The sequence below is a fragment of the Cucumis sativus genome, chromosome 1 (genome assembly GCF_000004075.3).
Source record: "Cucumis sativus cultivar 9930 chromosome 1, Cucumber_9930_V3, whole genome shotgun sequence".
Taxonomy (NCBI): Eukaryota; Viridiplantae; Streptophyta; class Magnoliopsida; order Cucurbitales; family Cucurbitaceae; genus Cucumis; species Cucumis sativus.
Window position 1 is genome coordinate 18,754,703 of NC_026655.2, and position 21,880 is coordinate 18,776,582.

Sequence of the window (21,880 nt, forward strand, 5' to 3'; positions counted from 1 at the left end):
TACGTGGAGTGAAAGATTTAAACCTATAATCGATGACAAAAAATTCATACCATTAATACTTTTTGATCTTTGGAAACTGAACCTCTTAGAAATCATTGAAATGGATAAACGAAAACAACAAATTTGTGGATGAAGATGAGGGCTTTCAGGCATTTAAGTCGAATAATAATTGAGGGGTGGGGTTCAAGAAACAAACAAGTACACTTTTCATATAATTGATTTGTTCTTCCCCCATGATCCACAATAGCTGGCTGAATTCTGCACATTAAAAGCTAAAAAAAAAATTCCATTTCTACGTCAAACTGTCAAAACCACAATTACACATTTGAACTTCTAATTATAAGAATTGAAACCCCAAACACTCAAAGTTGAAAATCCAATGGTAACTACAACCATTCTTTACGATTTCTCTTTCTTTTTCTTTACAATTTTTGTATACAAATCCAAAAAGAAAAGATATCAAATTGTGATGTACTGTTAATCCTGTGAGCAGGTTATAGGGCCCTACTTTACACAATTTAAGAATTGTAAATTTGTTTGCTTCTTTCTACATGAGATGGTGTCATGATTTTCTCTATTTTTCTAATTCATTATATAATTTTTATTTTATCTAGCTTGTACCTAAATCAAATATATTATTATTATAACCAATTAAATTCTAAGACCTATTATTTCAAATTTGGATCATATTAATGTTTAATTAAGTTTCTTTCTCAGTACTACTTGATATTATTATATTATTTTTGGTAAATCAATTAACATATTCATTGAATTATTGACCCATAATAGCATAATTTAAAATTTCTCAAATTATACTAATACTATCCTTACTAATCATATCCTAAGCAACAAACTTAGTTATGGATTTTGAAAAAATAATACAAACCAAATTCACCATGACCCATCTCATTCAATTTTCTAGCTGATACCATTTTTTTTTTTCAACTCCATAATTAACTAAAATTAAATTGGGATGTCAAAATCAAAACTGACCCAGTTGATGTTAAATCATCAAAATTAATTAATTAAAATGTGTCAAAATTAAGAGTGTGATGGATTACCAAATGTACCTACATATAGAGACTTCTCACATATATAAAATAAGGAAATTAATTAAAATGATGGCTATAGAAAAAAGAATTAAATAATATTTTGATACCGATAGTTTTAGTTTTGGTTTATTTTCGTCTATGTATTATCAAAATGTTTATTTTGTTTTTTGTACGGCTTTCAAAAAGTAACCATTTCGATTCATTGATTTTCGTTTTTTTTTTTGTTTTTTTTTCAAAATGATCAAAATAGTTGTTTTTTTTAAGTTCAAGCACTACAACAAGTTGAGGTTGAAATTAAAATTGACCAAAATTTCATATAGGGGTCAAATATTTTATACATTCATGGATCAAAATGAATCGAAGAAAAAAGAAAAGATAGATTGATCAAAATAGTATTTAGAAAGAAAAAAAATTAGATGGAAAAAGTATATGAAAAGGGAATGGGTGGAGGTGGCATGATAAGGGTAGCCCTAGCCAACTCAACAACTCAGAGTTTATGGTATTTATTAAATAAATAAAAAGTAGCTCTAAAGTTGGATGGTTATGGCCTCAAGTTATTTGTGGACAAAGATTTTGATAGTTTACAAATATGTATATTGTTTAATTTTTATAAATTGTATTAAATACAGAAAGGGGAGGATTTTATAATGTTTTCTTTAGTAGTTGCACTTTTTTGTGTCAAATGTCAGTTTATAATTAGTTATAATCATAAACCAATACTTGTTAAACTATGTGCTTTTATATTAGAGAAAATGAATAAAGATTCTTATTCAATGTGTTTTTAAAAAAATCAATTAAATAAATATGTGATTATAAGAGAGAATAGTTTGGCCATGACTTTGTTTTGCATGTCACTAAACTTTCCTTCTTGAATTTGTTTAATTATGTACTCACACACTACTAAAAAGTAATTATTAAAGAAAAAACTCTTGCACATAACATGCTTAATACTTACTGTTTACACAAAAGTTCAAAAGTTTACTAAAGAATTGCAACCCCTGTCCCCTTATACTTGTTGTTTGATGATTTATTTAGAGTACAATTAAGCAAAGCTATAGAAATTAAATTAGATTAAGGCATTATCAACATTTATATCTTCTCTTAATCTTCAACAATTAGATTAAACAAGAGAATCCCAATTAAAATATGTGAAGGGGAGATGTTTTAAAAAAGAAAGGCATGGGGGAGTAGTTTAACCTAAAAAGACTTTAGAGGGCGGCTGGTTGAACGGCTACATAACAAATAAATAAAAAGTATAAAATACATAGAAATGGCACTTACTAAAATTAATAGTGGAAATTCCTTTGTTTAAAATTCGATGTAATTCATTGTTCTAAGTTGAACTACTACATGTAATATGATTTTTTAAAAAGTGGGTTTTGATGACTCATTTATTATTGGGATCTCAACGATTCCTTCTAACCATTTTTAATTGCTTAGGGAATTAAATTTTTCGAAGGTCAACCACATAAACATGTATCTGAATAATGTGTTAATTATCATCACCAACCTTGAACTTACTGCAACAGTTATATATTCTATAGTATATAAATATGTAAGATAAGGTTCCCGATTATCTAAAGGGATAAAATTCCCAAATTAAAAAACATAACTTATAATAATTTACAAAATTTTCTAATTCTCTTTTTCAAAATCCAAATTGCACACTCAAAATTGGCCTACCTAACAAAAATTTCCGATGATTCTTACTCTTTAGGAAGCAAGTTCCATCTTTTTCTACCTAAGCTGAATGGTTCACCATTTAGACAGCTATTCATGTTGTGTACTTGAATAGGAATCAGGAAATTGAAGGCTTCAGATTGGATGGCAATTGATTCAATCTTCGGATTGTACCTATCGATTGAGTCAAATCCAGGAACTCAAGAAGGCATATAATGTGACATGTTTCAGTGGACTCAGAAATTACTCTGTAGTAACGGTCCTCCTCTCCAATAATGATTCTAAGAATGCTGAACAAAGCTTAGTAAGAGGTGGAAGTTCATGTGATGAGCCACTGAAGATGGTCTCCCAAGGCCTCTGTGATGGAACAGATGGGGCAGACAAGGTCTGGTCCATCTTTGATACAAATTCTGGCAGTTCGCCATAGATAGCTTCATATCCAAATTTTCCTGTAATAATTTAATGTATTAATAATCATGGGATTGACATGACTTTTCCAAATGAATAAGATCGAATCTGCAAACTATGGGATAAGATTAGGAGTTTTAAAAGATTCACTTATGCATGCCAAAATAATAGGAATGGTATTAGAGGGATATTAAGGGTATATTAGTAAATATCAAATAGTTTCTTGGAGAAGTTGGGTTATAAGATATTTTGGTGGTGAATTAGGGCTTGAGAGTGATTTAAAGATTGGGAGGGTCAGTCCAAGCATGTCGAATACTTGGTTTCGCTATCTTTTATAATTCAATATATTTAGGTTCTATAATAAACCACAAGAACAAAAATCGCACATGAGATCTCCTCAACAGTCATAACCAATTCAAATGTCCCTTTTTCCTAAAGAAATATATAAATTATGCATTGCGCACATTTACATAAAATAAACAAACAAAACACAGTATCAGCTCAAAGCGGGGTAAGGATCTTTTTACTAGAGAAAATGAGGATATTGTGAAACAGGCCTAGATTAGAAAAGTAGACAGTACAGCTATAGAGAATCAAATTGTTGATACGGTCAAAATAGAAAATAATTTTACCTCCTGTTTCTTCAAGGGCGTGATAACTTCCCTGCTTGGTCAAACTAAGTTCTTGTCCTTCCTTGCCAGATGGGTCAAATAGAGTATATTCGTGGTCACCATTGATATAGACAAGCCATGGATGGCCAGATTTTTCATCTGAACTAATGTTACTTTTTTCGGATCGTAGAAACGCAAGACCCCCTCCCTGAGCCTGCGGTAGTACATCAGCAGTAATTAATTATTAATTATAATTAAGTGTTAAGAAGGTGTGAAAAAAGGATGTAGAAAATAGTATACCTTCCTAACAGACCAGGTACTCAGGGGAACAGGATCATTGGCATTAAAATGCAATATCATTCCATCTCTCCCTTGGAATGTCGAGTCACTAAATTGCAACCGTACAGATTCGGGGATAAGGGCAAGCACAGCAAAAGAAGACATATCCACAGCACAGGCCAAGGCTGTAGAAGCAAATCATGGACAGCCACGATTAGAATTAGAACATTTATGATCATGGCTCAAACTTCCCCTAACCATAAACAAAAGTAGATTCTTATTTAGATAAAAGCTAATAGTCCATAAAATGATAGACGTTCCAATGAAGGTGCTAACTGAAAGAAACGTATCTTCATTCATCAGAATCCCTTTACTTTCCAGTTTCCTCGTTCATTTTCCAGAACACAGTAATGAGGCCTCAAGTAAGTGCTTGGGTATTTTAGGAGAAGCCAAGTATTTAAAATTGCGCAAGAAAAATTTGAATAACTCCCATTGGCAGTAAAGTTCCATGAAACCATCACGTTTATAGTCCCAAAAGTGCGCCGTTAGTCAATTAGTTGTCACAAGTTAATCTATAACTGTTTGAAATTTTAAAAAGAAAAAGATAGCCGTCACTCACTGCAGATGCTTGCATTGTAAAAAGATACAGCCTTTGGAGCCTAGGATTAATAAACATAGACAAAAATTGAAAAAAATGTTGTTTTGGCATTAACATCCCATCTTCATTAAAAAGTTTTAATGATCATTTTTTTCCCTTGCTAATTTGTGAAATTAGTCTTCTACTGTTTTATAAAATTAAAGAAGTGAATCAATCAACCATCTTGAGTTGAATTATATCAATTCCAAGTTAAAGGAGAAAGGAAAGGAGAGCATTAAACCTTCTATATGAAGCTTGTATGACCAAGATATTGATAGTTTCGACACAGTCCAAACAGATAGTTGTGGCTTTGAACCTTGTGACACAGATACAAGAAACTGGGAGTCTCCAGCAAAGCTAAGATTCACAATTGGCTGTCCAAATTGAAAATCATGAATTCATGAGAGAGATGAATGCAGATAATAAATTAGAGTAGAGAACTTTTCTAGTTAAAAACTTGGCAGAGCATATCAACAGTTTTACTTATGTTTTTTTATTCCCTTTTTATCATTATTTAAGAACGTCATTTTTTAAAATTGATTGTTCAAACACAGTATTCAAGTTTGAATGACAGACTTAAGATCCAGAAAAGATTCTGACCCACCACCATATAACATTACATAATTGTCGCAAAATGAAAAAAAAAAACAAAAAAAAAAGTGATCAAACACATTATGAATTCACCTATAGAGCTTTTAAAAGAAATTAAGCACAACCATTTATGTAGAAAAGAGGCATGGTTAATTTCATGGAATACCAGCTGGACTAGGTCAAATTTAACAGTTCTTTCTTATTGGGATTCATTTCGTTATTTTGGGAATTATAGGCAAATATGAGAGAACTTTATGTACCGTAAGAGTCTCTCCAATTACAGCAACAAGGATATTTTGCTCAGGGTCCCATAATGTAATAACAGTTTCTGCAGCAACGGCCAAAACAGAACCATCGGCAGAAAATGTGGCAGCAGTCATTGACTTCTTTCTGATAAAGCAGAATCTTATGTGAGAATTAGAAAAATAACAATAAAACGTCAGTTTCAAACACCAGAGTAACGTTACAATTTAGAAACCTTTTAAAAAAGAAAACAATTTCCAAATCCAACTTAAGTCTACATTTTAAAATAAAAGAAATAATTTCTCCCATCATTCGAAAAACTAAAAATTGAAAAGAAATTAATTGAATGCATACTTGTAAGACCCAACTGAATGGCACATCCAGCTTGAATTTTTCTCTCCCTGAACTTTCGGAAGTCCTCCATTGCAAACCCATATCTAAACATAAAAATAAATATAAAATAAAATGAATTTCATTGCAGAAAATACTATTATATAAGATTATTTTTGTTCCAACAGTACCTTGAAGTCTCCACCATATGATGTACTGACAACCATGCGGCGATTAGGGTGGAAAGCGAGAGCAGAAATCCCAGCATCCCTGTCAAATGGCAGTGCACTTTTTCATTCAGATCAAAGAAGGAAACAGCGTTTTCTGTGTCCAGCATAAAATACAAACGAGTGCAATGAAATTATGATTACAAGAACATAACTGTTATGGTCTTGTAGTAACCTTTGAAATAAATTTTCCTTGTGATTTCAGAAAAGGACCAAAAGCAAACCTGTGTGGCTCATATACAACGGTTGACAAACTAAACTTTTTGTTTTCCAACTCTGAATCCCAAAACTTGAGACAAATTAAACCACCAATTCCACCCTCAGGAATTCTAATTTCAGCAGTAGTCATTAAAGAGCCATCAAGGGAGAGAACCACAGAAGTAATAACAACCTGCCACCCAATATTCAAGTATAATGGTAGCATCAGACACACAATTCCTACAGACATTATTTCAATAAAATGACACCAACATATAAGTTCACATACAGTGAGCTCTTCACCGGGTTGATGGTTCCTCTCACAAATTTGAACCTGCTAACATTATATGTAGAACAGTTAATACTTAAGAGTCACTAAAATACTGACATAAAAACTGAATGTTTTTAGATATGAATTTGTGTCTAAACATGAAGTCATGTACAAACACATATATGAGAAAAGAGCCACATTCTGTTCATTACTTGGAACTTGGAAGTCAAGACTTTGTACAGAATGGCACAAATATCTGAGGTGCTGTTAGTTAGGTAACTCAGTCATTTTGGTAAATAAGGGTACAAAGAACACTAAGACAACACTTTCAAAAAGATATACATTTTTTCAAACTGTGTTGATAGGTTTCTCTCCAAAATTTCCTTCCCTTCCCTTTCAAGTTTTGATAATTGAGATCTTTCTGTGTCTTATTTAGCACTGGCGGATCAAGGTGAATTCAACTGCTTCAGTCTTTTTTAAATGAGAATCTTTTACTACTTTTGTTAGGCTTGGTGAAAAAGTGATTTTGATACAACTAGAACATCAACCTGATAACACTGAAGGGCATATCATGGTCTAATGAAACTCGTGTTAAACTAGATATTTATAAAACTATGTAACAAAAGAGATACAAACAAGCACATTTTACTACCCCAGTTCATTAGCTAATTTAGTAATCAGTACATTCTCACCTCACAAATTCCACAGTCATCAAACAGACTGTAGAACTGAATGCTATAGTTTTCTGAACGAAGGGCAACTAGACCATCATTTTGATTGAAGGCAAACCCGTTATTAGAGCCTTGACAAACATCAGGAAATGAACAAGGAAGCTGAAAAGAACACAACACAAGAAGTTGCAGTAAAATAAGGCTTGAAGAACATTTATAGACAAATAAAATAGCCATTATTTTCTAATAAGACTTGAAGATAATGTGTAAGAATTATTAGATACAATTGTGCAATCATCAAAACTTTGTATGCTAGAAAAGAAGAAATTAGAGAATAAAGCAATAACATGCATGTATCTAACAAACCTTATAGAAGAGTGAAAGACTCCTTTAGCTTCAAGCCAGTATGACAGAAATATCAAAATTCGGTAGTCATTATATATGATAACCTAGGAAGCAATATACTTCTAAATTTGCAGATGATTGGTATAAAGCTTAGTCACTTAAAAGCTCAACCTGCAACCCATTTTATTTTAAAGCCCACTTAAATACGGCAAGCCAAAACAAAAGAAAGAAAAAAAGTAAAAAAGAATACAGAAAGGCAATCAAATCTTCATTCTTCTCTCCCTCACTCTTGAAATCACGAAACACGACCCCCTCCCCATCAAATTCAACTTCATTCTTCAATCTTCATCTTCTACTTCTTCACTGTCGTCTGTCCATTACCCAACCACCACTCAGCCTCGCCACTGCCAACCAACTACCACTCCTCGGCCTCCCCAATGACAGTTACAATGCCACTGGGTTTTTCTCCCCAAATTTAACTCTCTTTTAAATCTACTATAACTTAAGTTCCATTACAATTAATTGGACATCATCATTAAAACTATAATAATAATAATAAATAACGAATCCTCCACATATCTGTATCTTAGATTTTTAGAAATTGACGTATATGTATCCTTATTTGTGCTTCTTTAGAAGACAACAATGAACCAAGAAAGCTACATTCTTATGGCATGGAAACCATAATGTACATGAAGAAAACCACCTACTATGCTAAGAAAATACTAATAAGGAGAAATTGTCAAAAAAAAAAAAGCAACACGATTTACATAACGACCCACACTAAGAAATTTTTTATCTAACTTCTCTATTTGGTGGCTTCTAATCGTATAACATTCTAACTCAGACAGTCTCATTCCTTCCAACATTTGTTAACCACAAACATGATAAAATATCAAGGAAGGCCCCATCAATAAAAAAAAAGAGAGTTCATAAAAAGATTGCTGAAACAAACCTTGATCCCAGATATGGACTTCAAGATTTCCATAGAAGGCATTTTTAGTAAATGAATTTGATTGTCTGCACAAGATACCTGAAACCCTAATTTCAGTTTTAAACAAAAGGGCCAACAAAAGCTGTGGCAGAATATACTTGGTTGTGAAAAATAAAGGATCTACTTACAGAGGCAAGCAGAGGATCTGGAGAATCAGTAAAATACAATAGTGGTGACCCAATTCGAGGCAGGTATTTTCTCTTCTCTGTATCAAGTTGCCAAACCACAAGAACCCCCTCCTTCCCACCTTAAATAAGATTTAAGAGTCGTGAAGATTGAATCATATAAGGATAGGAAGTAATAAGCAACCATTGTGGATAGATAAGAATAGTGACATTAAGAGTAACCTAGTATGTCTAATTAGAATAATTCTAGATCATCACATGGATATCAAGCGATTAAATGACGACTTGCTAAATTAATACGGGCCACCACTGACAAATGTGGACATGCAATACATTTCATTCTCCTCTAGACTGGGTTTCATGTGATGCTACTTGTATCATCATCAACCTTTATGCAACTGCATCCACTACACATAGCTAAAAGCCTAGTATCAGAGTGGCCCATCTCATGCAAGAAGTCCAGAAAATTATTCAAATATTTACAATCCTTCCAATTGCTACCCTTGATATGTCATTGTCGAACATGTAATTTCCATTACTATTGAGAAATTGAGCCTTCATTGAGAAAATGAAAGAATGCACAAGAGCATACACAAAAAACCCAACAAAAGCTACAAGAAGAGACTCCAAAAGCCCACAGCCCACTCAGATGTATTAAATCTTCTGCTCTCCCAAACTTCCTCCTCCGAACTCATGGTTAAACTTGTAAGCAAAAGCACATTTTCTATTAGAAGTTCCAGGATGTATTCCCATTAGCAATTGTTACTTGTTGACATTTTACCTGAATAAAGATATGCCCCATCAGAGGAGAAAGAGAGAGCAATAACTTCGGTAGGATGCCAGTGCCGTGTAGAGCAAGAATCAGCATCATCATTTCCTCTTACTCCTGGTCTATCTTCATCACTGTCAAAAGACTTTTTGCCAGCTTCTTCACCAGAAACAGGAAATGTCCTATTACCGAATCCCCTCCATATTAAAATTCTCCCGGTCACATCACCTGCAGCTACCGTTCTTTGGGTTGGGTGAAATGCAAGAACCGTCAAGTCTTTTGTGTGATGCAGAGTAATTTTTTTAGCGCCTAATTTTTCAAATTGTCCATTTGGCACTTTCCATACATGAATTTTGCGCTTATTTCGGATGCCAAAGAAGCTCCCTGATGAGCTAGTAGTTAAATATTCAGGTTGTTGAGTCTGTTAAGAGTGAGAATAGTAATAATGCATTAATATAGTTCCAAACCTTTCCAAAACATCCATGGCACTACATAAGTTTATGCACAGCTAGCATGTTTTACACCCAAAATATACTTATAGAAGTTTAGGCCAATATTTGCACGCCTCAATTGATGTCACAGAACAACCACCCAACCCTATAATATTTGTCTCAATACTTCCTGACCCAATAGCCTTGTACTTAAACATAATTTTAGCAAATAAAAGTTTGTTTCAAAATATGCAACTATGAAACCATTAGGGACAATGAAGAAAATCTTAGTCAATTGCACCTCCGCCAAAATGACCCCAGTAGCCAAGCGAGACTTGGTTAAGTTACACTTAAGGATTTGTCCTCTCACAGGCACCGGCTTTCCATCCTTCACTCCTATGTTTTGCACTGATACATAAGCAAAAAGGTCACGAGACTTTACATCCCTCTCCAACAGCTGGCCTAACAAAGAAGGGATGACCTGAGGAAAACAAAGCATGGGAAATAAATTATTTAGTGTATAGTAACTCAAAGAACCAACACAATTAGTTGAAAAACATAGTATTGAGCGACACACACACCATAGTCCCATCCTCCACTTCATTGAACTGATATTAACATTTCATGTCACAGTTCATTGAACTACATATTGATTCTATGTTTCACTTCCACCTTTAATTTTGGAATACACATCAACTAAAAAGTACCAGAATTTAAGATTAACAAAGTTCCATCTCTTGTTCCAACTTCCTGTAAGATATTAGGTGAAAACTGACTCTTAAAAACAAGTTTCGGTACCTTCTAATTTCACGAAGTCTAAAGATAACTATTAGTACCACCGTTGCATAATGAGAAGGACAAGCTGAAATATTCAGTCCCCAACAAACAGTTGAAAATGCAGTAAATAATTCCAAAACCTAGATATAAGTGCTTTCTTAGACTTTTTCGTACACAGGACCGATACTTATCAAATAAATAACTAGCTAACCATGGAGTAAACCGGTAGCCGAATATCTATGGTCTTCATGAGCTCCGGAATCGAGAAATCCCAATATCGAATAGTTCCATCGAGTGAAGTAGTCCAACAGAAGCACAAGATCTTACTTGCCGCACTAGATGCCGGCACAACGGTGACCGATGTCACAAAGGCCTTGTGACCCTTCAATGAAGCAATCTTAAGCAGAAGCAAAAGAGTCCGAAACAAACGGAATGTCAGAAGAATTGATAAAGTATAGAAACTGAGTACAGAAGCAACGAAGAAGGCATTCACCTGCAAGCCAGTGGAGGTACTGAAAATGGAGACAGAGGTACCGGTGCAGACAAGAAGCCGCTTGGCGTCATTGGAGAAAGCTGGAGGTGCCGAAACGTAGCTCTTCCCGCCGGTGATCATTGTACGGCGATGTAGAGAACCTGCAAGAATGGCAGATTGCTGAGGTTTTCCTCCGCCAAAGCCCTAAAGCGTCTGTTAAACCCCTCTCTCTCTCTCTCTCTCTCTGTTTTCTCTTAAGCCGCCGTTGATGCGAAGTTTTTGTTGAATGATGCCCTCTTCCTCAATTTTACAAAATAAACCTTTTCTTTCTCTTGTGATTGTTGCTCTCTCCAAGTCTCCATCCTATACTTTTGGCAAAGGGTTTAAACTTTCATAATTTTAAAAGATACTCTAAACCTAAAAAAAATCAAATTAAATACACTTATTGTTATACACCATAACCCGTTAATATTGTCTTAGTTATCTAATTTAATTTAATGTTTAGGGTATTAATAAAAAATTTCAATTGGTTATTTTTTAAATAAAACTTTAATCGTTACTATTGAAAACTAATTATAAGAGAACTATTTTTATGAGTGTTTTTTTAAAGGTTGTGACACAAACTATAAAACTCACAGACATTGTTTATATAATCTTTAGTAAAATTATATTACCTTCATTCATTTTCCGCAATTTAAATTTATTTTATTTAGTAATGGTATGTTATATAAAACAATATTCTAAAAATAACGTGGATTTCATGTCTTGTTCAGTTTGAGTTTAGTTATAAATTTTTATTTTCAAACTTTAAGTTTTATTTAATTTTAGTCTTCATCCCATTCAAAATACTATATAACGTATGAAAATCGATTTAGGAGTAAAAAGTAGTCCCTACCAATTAAATTAAATTTACTTTCACTCACTAGCTTGCATGTGAGTCAATTAGTCATTTAAGATGGTGTCAAAGTAATGTGGTATAGAATGCTTTGTATTCAAGTATTTGCATCATAATTTCAAACTTATAAGTGAAAGGAAGTGTTATATGATACATAATTAAATTTTGCATTCATCCACTAGCTGAATCACAAATGCAATTGGATTGATTTTTATCACATTTACTTAAAATTACAAATTAAATTTGTGAGAATTTATCTTTATATTTACAGCTATCGTTTGACTCTAAAGATAATAAAGATATAATGTGATAGGTTCACCACTCTTGTAACTTTGCAATAACGATTGGAAAAGACAAGTATATTTTACCACTGTTTTCTTTTTTTGGTTAAAAGAAAAGCTTGTAAGATTCTATCTGTTACAATTAAACATTTGATAAAATCTCAAATGACTTGGATGGATGGAAGCAAACATTGCCTTCAAACATAACCTTCATTACAATGGCACAAATAACCCGAAAAAAGTAGCTAAAAATACATAAGCTAAAGGTTCAGCTCCAAATGAACAAAAAAGAGATCAATGAGGGGGGAAAGAAGACGACGGTACATAACATTACACGGCTTACAACTACAACTACAACACGACCAAATTCTGTCGATTTTTGTATAAGGTAGACGGAAATGGAATCACATTCCAAGATGGCTGGCCACTTCATCAGGCATTGTATAAACAATCAGATCCACTTCAGCCATTGCATAGATAGGTATAAATAGTTTCTCTATTGTCCATGGAGAGTTCCTACGAATACACAACAAGTTTGATTCTGGAAGCATGCAAAAGTTGATATCAAAATAAAACCAAACAATGTTGGCATGTAGAAATTAGTAAAGGGCTTGGTTATGCACACAATGTCGCAAATTTTAGCACCTGTTACACGCTCTGGGCTTTGCTCGGCGGTTCCTTTGCTTTCATGTCCCCAGTTTCCTGCAGTAAGAGAGAGATGACAAAATTCCAGATTTTATATACATACATATATAGACAGACATAAGAAGTTGGATTTGATGTATCAATAAATGCATCTAAAGTTGAATTTGATACAGAATTAAATAATCTTTCTCATTTCATTGGGATTTATGACGATATTGATCATGATCTGGTTCAACTATTAAACTATAAATAAACTCTCCTATTTTGCTAGTCACTCAAATCAAATTTTGCTTCATTTATTACTAAAAGACTCAAGTATTGAAGTAACTGTAAAAAACTTAACATGGAAAGTATAATCTGTTAGAATTGTTGGTTGATGGAAAATATTTTAATGTGTATTTTTTTACTATGAACTCGCTTGAAGTAAGCAAGCACTATGAAGTCAATTGGATTCTTCATGATATTGGTTTGAAACAGCACACAATTTCTTTTTAAAAGTCAAGCTTTATTTTATTTTTTTATCATTCCTTTTTTCTAATGTCAAAAGTGTACATTGCCAATTTGTGGCATCTTGACAAATCTCATGAACAACCATCTAACCCTACTAAATTTGGTTGTAAAGGAAGCTTGTAGGATTCTAAATCCTAGGGCAATGGGCATTGGCCACCATGGTTTCTCACTGTACTTGTGAATGTACCAATTGTTCGTGGAAACTAAAACATGTTGCTTGAACAATTTCAGACAAATGGTCTCAAGTTAATAGTTGAAATTCAGTCAGTCTATGGAGATGTCCTTATGGCCCCCCACCCTCCCCCGTGCATGGCAGCAGTTTTCTTTTATCACTGTTATTTGAGGGTTGTAACAAGAGAATTTTTTGGGAGCTTAAGAAATCTTGTGAAGAAGTATAATCCTAGTTACGTTCAACAGGGGTCTTTTGCTTCACTATCCTGTTTTCTTGTATGCCCTTTCATATTCTTCTTTCATTTGTTTTAAAACAAAGTTGTTTCCTCGTTAAAAAAAAAAAAAGGAGTTACCTTTCTACCAAACTACCAGAAGTTCAATTTAAGACAGGTTTGGAGTTGGGTATGAATATGCCCAATTATTTTAGGGTTGAAACATAGTGGCTTTATTAGACTTTTTTAATCAGAAAACCTGATGGAGATAATATGAGAGAATGCAAAAGGACAAACTAGACAACCGAACAGAAGAAAATGCCCAGACCCACGGCTAACTATAGAGTAAATGGTTTATTGAGTTTCGGAATCGTGTAGCAAAAGCTTTGAAGGTTTATTGAGATTTTCTACATTATAGAATAGGAAAGGCAGAGTAAAAGCTTAGGTATAAGTATAAAATCTAATCATAACCAATGAAACTAAAATGCAAAAAGATTAACCAAATCATTAAGTGGGGAAAAACTACAATCTCTGCATTTATATAATATCTTTTTTTATATTTGGCAATCATTCATGTAAATAATATCCTAGGTCAGGCAATTATAGTTCCTGCTAGGCAAATAGAGAAAAGATTCTTTACAAGTATATAATGATGACACTAATAACTACGTATACAAAAAAAAAATTAATAATAAAACTAAACAACGGGAGAAGACTTAATCTTGAAGGATAACCATCTCATGTATTTAATTGCTCCTTTCTTATTTATGCACCAAATTATATTATTTATCAAAGGCAAGAAGGAAATGTCCATCTTATTGTTTCCCTTTACTCTGTAGAAACATATGGGTTAACTTCAACCACACATCTGAAACACGGATAGCCTCTATATCCTACTTATCTTCTCAGAAAAACAAGTGTGGAAAGCAGATAAGTTCAACTAGTTAACCCTATGCATTAAATGAAAATAAATGAAATAGCAAATGAAAAAGTAGAACAAGTTAGAGATACACTTGACTTCGAAGTTACTTCATATACGAGTTGTGAAAGTTTGCTTCAATGTCACTTCGCGTATGCAGTTTCAACAAATAACTAATTTATTTCAACTGTGAATATGCCAAAGCTGACTATGAATGAGAAGGGTAAGTGAAATGAACGGCCAATGTTAAGATTAAGGACAAATACCAACACTTAATTTCAGAAAACGAAACACAAGAATATGTAACTTGTACTACTAAAAAAAATTGACCAGATGCATACCATTCCCTTGCTCTCGTAATAATCATCGAGTGCCCACTGGTACTTAGATTGATTTAACCCGAACCAGCGTGCCAAATGGTCATCCAAGCTTGAATGTGCTGCAAAATTACACCAAAACCATTATGATTTGATCATTTACAGAAATAAAAGTGGCAGAAAATTTCTGAATTATGAAGCAAAGTTCCACCAATAATTTTCTTCAGTTTCTTGTCCTCAAATTCCCAAACAGTTAAGCATAAGGTAACGTGGAACTTAAACAAAGGAGAACTTCCATCAAATTTAACGAGAAAACCAATTTAAAGTATCAATATAGAAATTTCCAAAAAAAGAAAAAAGAATCAAATACAGAAGAACAAGATATGGTAGAGGAAATTCACAAGATACTAGAGAGATAAGAACTATCACTCACAAACATCCTCCCCTGATTAGCAATAATGGCAACAACAAAAGGAAAAAGAATAAGAACAACACTACTATTCCATGAGAATCCTGGTCTAATTTCAAATCAAGCAATAGGGCTAAACCAATTACCAAATCCCCTGTAGCCACACAAAATAAAACCATGGACTTCCATAACGTTCGAACTCATGGATTTCCGTAGACAGATTTTTCTCTACCACTATCAGCAAAAACAGGAATAAAAAAAAAATAGAAACACATTCTCGTATCTATTTCCTGAATCCCCAGTATCCCAACATTAAATTCAAAGAAAGCAACAAAGAAAAAAAAAACTCAAAGCAGAAACCCATTTTCCAGAACATGACATCGCATCGTGAGAATTACCATTCTGCACTTTGGAGACAGCATTTCTGAAGAACCCAGAAACGGAGGCATTCCCATTAGGCACAGCAGCAAGAGAAACAGACTTATCGAACTGGTGAGGGGGAGGCTGAACCGGAGGTGGCTGAATGACCTTCTTAGGAGACTCAAACAGCGGCTGAGGTTGAGAGGTCGGTGAAGGAGTGGGTGGTGGGGTCATGAAGACGGTATAGGGGCCAATTTTTCCGATCAAAGGAGGCGGCGTAGATTCACTATTGATGGGCATTGTGGTGATTGGAAAAGAAAAGGAAGAAGAAGAAGAAGAAGAGTGAATGCAAAGGGAAACGGAAAATGTTGGATGAAGGAGAAGAAGCTTTTTGGAGATGAAGAGAAAGTAGGAGAAGGAATTTTGCTTTAGCTTAGCTTTAATGGAGAGAGTACTTTGATTTTATTTGGTTATTTATTTCTTTTTTTCTTTTGGCCACTGAACGAACACTCACACAGTGTTCAAAGAATGGTGAACGGATCGCACGCAACCCGAGTTCAGTGTGTAAACTCGTTGGATCTTTGTCTTTCTTCTCTCACTCTTCTCTTTATTTGCATTTTCCCCCTCCCATTTCTCTCAAATATCCCATTTGCCCTCCATTTATTTATTCTTCTTTTTTCTTTCTGTTGGTTCGAACATAAAATATTAATTACACTGAAATTGAGAAGTATGTATCTAGGTCGAGGGAGGGACATCAAGTTAGGCCATATATGTATACATTTCAATGGTAATCAACGGGTCAAATACTTATAACCTTCCATTTAACTTTTGGTTTTAGTTAGGTTTATAAGTTTTAAAATGTTTTCTATTTGAAATTTTAGTTTTGTTTCAAGCCAATGAATTTTGAGATTTTACACTTTTTAATCTTAGTTTTTTATTTAAAGCTAAATATTGGTGTTTTGTCTTTAGTGTTGGTGTATAATAATTAATTTATATGATTAATAAAACTCGCTATCAAACATAATTTTAAAAGAGGGTTAATATCTTTTTTATCTCTTTATACTTTTGCATGATTCATATATTTATGAGCATGTTTTCTTCTTAAAAATGCTAAATTCTATCACCAAATACTCATTTGGAAGAGTTGTTGCTTGTTGTGTAATACAATGAGTGATCTTTCGCCTCTTTTCACATCCTCGTTTGACAAAATGAATAAACCAATTGTGATATCTCCGGTTGTCATCTTATTCTCAATCAACTAATCAGCGATTGTTCAAATTCTTTCTAATCACAATTTTCTTCCTTTGATATGAATTGAATTGAATTTCTTTGATAGTAACCACATTATCTTAAACTTTAATTTTGGTCAATCTTTTTTCAAAATCTAACAAAGACAACCAACTCTTAATCTTCCAAAGCAAAGCAACCATCCATGTCTAAGTCATTCCCTACGGCTCATTGAGTTAAAATTCTCATTTCCTTTGCCCAATGGGCCAATGGGCCCATTTCTTCAATTTTGCTCCGTGGCTCACTAAGCTTCTTCACTCTGATTTTGTCGCTTTTACACCCAACTCATAGGCCCAAAATATCTTCAGTTCCATAGCCCACTTTTGGATTTGAGCACGCGGTCCAACGGTCGGCCCAAACTTTGTGACTTCAGCACTTGCAAAACAAAATATAAGGAAAGATATTCTCCTTCAAAATTCAATCATACTCTAAACTTCTAAATTAAGTTTGTTGACAATTATAGATTTTCCCAGAAAAGAAAATTACTTTTTTTTTATTGTAAGTATAGTTGAACTGTGATAGTATTTGTACTATCAACTTTAAACCTATAGGTGTAAAAGAACATTTAACCAGTAATTCTAATTGTTTCATATTTCTCTCTTTTTATCTTTTTCATTTTCAATCGTTGCTTCGTCGCTTTTCAAATAAGTCGTGAAATTTAGAAAATATTTAAAACTCCAACTTTGAAATCATGGCAATACACATATGATAAATTACCGCTTAGTCATACTCACTTCATTTCTAAACATTTCATATCCATGAATCAACAAAATTACAAGAGAAATGAATGACAACTACTAATTAATAAGTATACAAAAAAAAAAAAAAGACTTAATCGATACAACAACGAACTTTACAGTACGACCTTTATCCACTATAAATATATATGGTCAAGATATGTTAACATTGAAATCGAGAGTAACAATAAAGCGACAGGTGAGAACTTAAATAACAAAAACAAAGATGGAACAAGAGGAAAAAAAATATCACACATTAAACATAAAAGTGCTTCAATTGTGTTCGTTAAAGGAAAACATTACAAGTATTTATAGATAGATAAACAAATAATCACACTATTGCACTAATTAACTATACCTATGACACACCAACTTCTACTACTAACATTAAAATATTATTCTTAAATCCATTAGGGCACCTCAAGGAAAAGTCATTAACATTAGAAAAACTAATTAATTTAATTACTTATAAATTAAGCTTGCACTTATTTTTAAAATATATCTCTTGCTCAAAGGAGAAAAGAGGATGGGAAAGAGAAAAGGACCAATGGCATATTGGGAAGAAAAATCATTCCAGCCTTGATCTCAAATTAATTAATGTATTTGAGTAAGATCGTTTTATAGCTAATAATTAAAATAAATATATGTTGAATAAAAATTAAAAAAAAATGTAAATATAACAAAATCTAATAATAATAAACTCTTCCGTTCATAGCTAAACTTTTATTAGTGATAGACTTATAACTAATAGTATGATTTATCATTGATAAAATCTTAGAGTTAAGTTTAGATTTTGCTATATTTATACTTCGTAATTTATTTTGTATCAATAAATACTTTGTTTGTTTGCTATACTTGCATGCAACTTCTTTAACATTCTATCCTAATAAATTTAACTTTATTGAATAACAATTTTGGTATTTAAGATGAAAAGATAAAGTCAAACTAAACGTGAAAAATGAAGTACATAGATTTTTTTTATAAAAAAAGTTATAATATAAGAAGAGATTTGAATCCAAATCCTCTTGTCTTTAAATACAAAACAGTTGCAGTTGAGCTGAATTCTTGTTGGCATCCGAATAAAGTTTACCAATATATATATATATAAGAAAATATTATTTTTTAAATATTAAATTTCTAGAAAAACAAAATGCAAAATGTTCAATTCAATTGAAAGTTGATTTTAAAAATAATCAAATCACTCATCATGCTTTTCTTTTAGAGGGAAATAAAGTCTATGAGAAATAAATAAAAGAGTAATACTTATTTCCAGGTTGGACCATACTTGTTTTTTTAATCACGTAGCAAAAATAAAATAAATAATAATAAATATATATATGCTTTGAAATGTGGGAAATATTTTGTTCCATTTCTTTTTGTCAAAATTTTTATATTTCTTAAACTAAATATATATTAAAAGAAGTGTTGAACAAATATTTAAAAAATATTTAGAAACTTTTGTTACAAAAAGTTTATTATAAAATATTAAGTTTATTCTCAACTATGTGTATTCTTTTTATTTCCTTAGAAAAATATTTCAAGAAAAGACCGAGAAAAAATAAAAATAACAAATAAAAAAGAAATAAATCTCGTAGCATCGACAACAACTTTGAATACAACCAAATATATGTTATATAATATTAACTAGTGATAACAATATTAATAATAATAATATACGTCATTTTTCAAGATAATAATAATAAGTCAATACATATGTCTAACTTCTCACGCCAACAATAATAATAATAACTATATTAATAAATATTATTGTTATCGTTATGTCTAAATTCACTCTCAATTTCTAACTCAAAATTATTAATTTTTTGCAGGTTTATTTAAATTATTATCATGAGTTTTAGTTAAATTATAGTTTTTATCTTGAAAATTCAAGTTAAGTCAATGTTATTGAAATTGACATTCGTGTTTATCTTCTTAGGTTAGGCGAGTTTAGTACGAATCTAATTAATTTTTATAACGTCAACTTTTCAATAAATTAATAAATAAGAATAATTAACTAATCTTGAAAACTTCTTAACCATTCTTTTAGTTGACTTTAATGTTTAAATATCTTTTAAATTTAAATACTTGAATTATTGGTTCGTGTGACTTCACGTTGTGATAAAATATAATTAAGATTCACGTATTTGTTTTCCTAAAATTAATTTAGTATCATTCGAGGCATAAATATTGCCTACAGTTTATATATATTTATAATACTAATAATAATTAATTAAACTAATTGTTGTTGAAAAAAACAATTAAACAACAATAATTAGACTAATTTCATCATTAACGGTATAAATGCATGCAGTCCATATCTAACTTCCATTAGTATTGTAATAAATAATAATGAATTTGAAGACGATTTGATTAATCAATAAAATATTAGAATTAGGATGGAATGATTTATAATTTTAAATTTATACATTGTTTATTATCAAAATATCTTGTTTTATATTAATTAGGGGATAGCGAAATAATTAACAATTTTTTCTTTAAAAAAATCTAGAGAAAAACATAAGCATTTTAATTAGAGAATTAAATTAAACATTAATGTATGAGCATTACTCATTTAAGTTTTTTCTCTATAAAATCAATTATATATTTACTCTAACTATCTATTTTATTAAATCAAAAAAAGTTTATAATACACGAATATAACGAATCTAAATCGATTTGACTTATGAAATTTTAGAATTTGACAAATCACTACGATTATGTTAGGCGGCTTTGTATAACAAAGATACACCTCAATAATTCATTATTTTTTTTAATGAAACATAATTAATTTTCCTCGTAATTTTGTGTTTTGAATTTAGAGCAATTAGGTTTAGAGCTGACTTGCTAAAGAAAGAAAGAAAAGTAGAAAAGCCTTTGTCATGCCCTTTGCTTTTGTCATTCCATCACGCTTGGGCTTACTAACGTTTTATATTATTAATGCTGTTTAGTGTTTTTGCAAAACAGGTCTGTTTTTGGCAGTTCTTCTACAAAAATATATTTGTTTTGTTTTTTTTCTATTCTAAATTATTATTATTAACACCAATTTGATGATTTTTTTAGAAAGAAGAAAACATTTATTTTGTATTCATCCTACATCAAAATTTACGATATAAATTAATTTAAGATTCGGTTTTATTTTGTTTTTATACTAACCATTCAATATGAGTTAACTTAAATTTTTCGATTTGAATTTTCATTTCTGTTTGTTTTTTTGTAAGTCCAAGTGCTTTACTTTTTTTCTTCAGTACAAAGCTGGCATCGACAAATATAAAAATAAATCATATAAGAATTATACAACTTTTATTTACTTTGTTTTCTTGACTCTAAATTTTCCATTAGTTCATGGTTTTTTAATCTCTAAACATTGAATTAGCCATTTTATCAATTTTATATATAAATTATTGAATGGACATCTTATACAACGTAATATTTGTTTTCAATAAAACAAAGTGTGGTCGATCTTATATTTATTTTAAAGAAAGGCTAAGATATATATGTGGAATATAGTATTCTTTCTACCATATGTAGGATGGAATAATCAAACTTTTTTTTATCACGCTAGCTAATTGAAATGATATGTTTATTTTATTACGTTTAGAAAAAAATAATACATTTCGACTTTAGTAAAAATAAGTTCAAATTTAACACGGCTCAAATAGGTCCAACATCAGTTAATTAATCCACAGTACACTGATCAAATTTAATTCTAATGTTTGACAATCAGAAAAAACCTACATCCTAATCTTATGAGTACATAATATAACTGATCATCTTAACTCAAAAACTTTGACTTTTCTGTATTATATAGTTCCTCAAAGGGGTCATTGCATTTTCTATTTTGGCATTATGCATGATCATTAATTGAAAAGTCTTACCAATTAATTATTTTTAAAAATATATTGGTATGCAAATTGCCATTGAAAAATTCAATTGTTAGACTGAAAATTAAAATAATGATGATAACGATGATAATGATGATAATAAAACAGTGGTATAAAAGGAGATGAAGAGTAAGTGAGAAAAATT

General features: G+C 31.6%; 2 protein-coding genes across 4 annotated transcripts; both read right to left on the reverse strand.

The window, feature by feature from the left end:
* Positions 1-2,529: 2,529 nt before the first annotated feature.
* LOC101221320 (WD repeat-containing protein 75) lies at positions 2,530-11,451 on the reverse strand. Of its 2 annotated transcripts, none has more exons than XM_011658579.2 (16): positions 11,133-11,451; positions 10,851-11,036; positions 10,164-10,343; positions 9,444-9,852; positions 8,666-8,784; positions 8,499-8,576; positions 7,220-7,360; positions 6,546-6,593; positions 6,283-6,449; positions 6,023-6,101; positions 5,856-5,938; positions 5,519-5,648; positions 4,909-5,041; positions 4,052-4,215; positions 3,773-3,965; positions 2,530-3,181 (listed from the first exon to the last, which is right to left on the reverse strand). In XM_011658579.2, exons 1-16 carry the CDS (start codon positions 11,250-11,252, stop codon positions 2,976-2,978), a joined length of 2,436 nt encoding a protein of 811 aa, XP_011656881.1. In that variant the 5' UTR covers positions 11,253-11,451; the 3' UTR covers positions 2,530-2,975. The 2 variants fall into 2 exon arrangements, with proteins under 2 accessions (XP_011656881.1, XP_004146325.1); XM_004146277.3 differs by having other exon boundaries at positions 6,546-6,590; positions 11,133-11,450.
* A 917-nt stretch (positions 11,452-12,368) lies between these two features.
* Positions 12,369-16,358, reverse strand: LOC101221556. 2 transcript variants are annotated; one of them, XM_011658589.2, is made up of 4 exons: positions 15,869-16,358; positions 15,086-15,183; positions 12,933-12,989; positions 12,369-12,828 (listed from the first exon to the last, which is right to left on the reverse strand). In XM_011658589.2, exons 1-3 carry the CDS (start codon positions 16,128-16,130, stop codon positions 12,936-12,938), a joined length of 414 nt encoding a protein of 137 aa, XP_011656891.1. In that variant the 5' UTR covers positions 16,131-16,358; the 3' UTR covers positions 12,369-12,828; positions 12,933-12,935. The 2 variants fall into 2 exon arrangements, with proteins under 2 accessions (XP_011656891.1, XP_004146326.1); XM_004146278.3 differs by having other exon boundaries at positions 12,369-12,803; positions 15,869-16,357.
* Between the last annotated feature and the right edge of the window lie 5,522 nt (positions 16,359-21,880).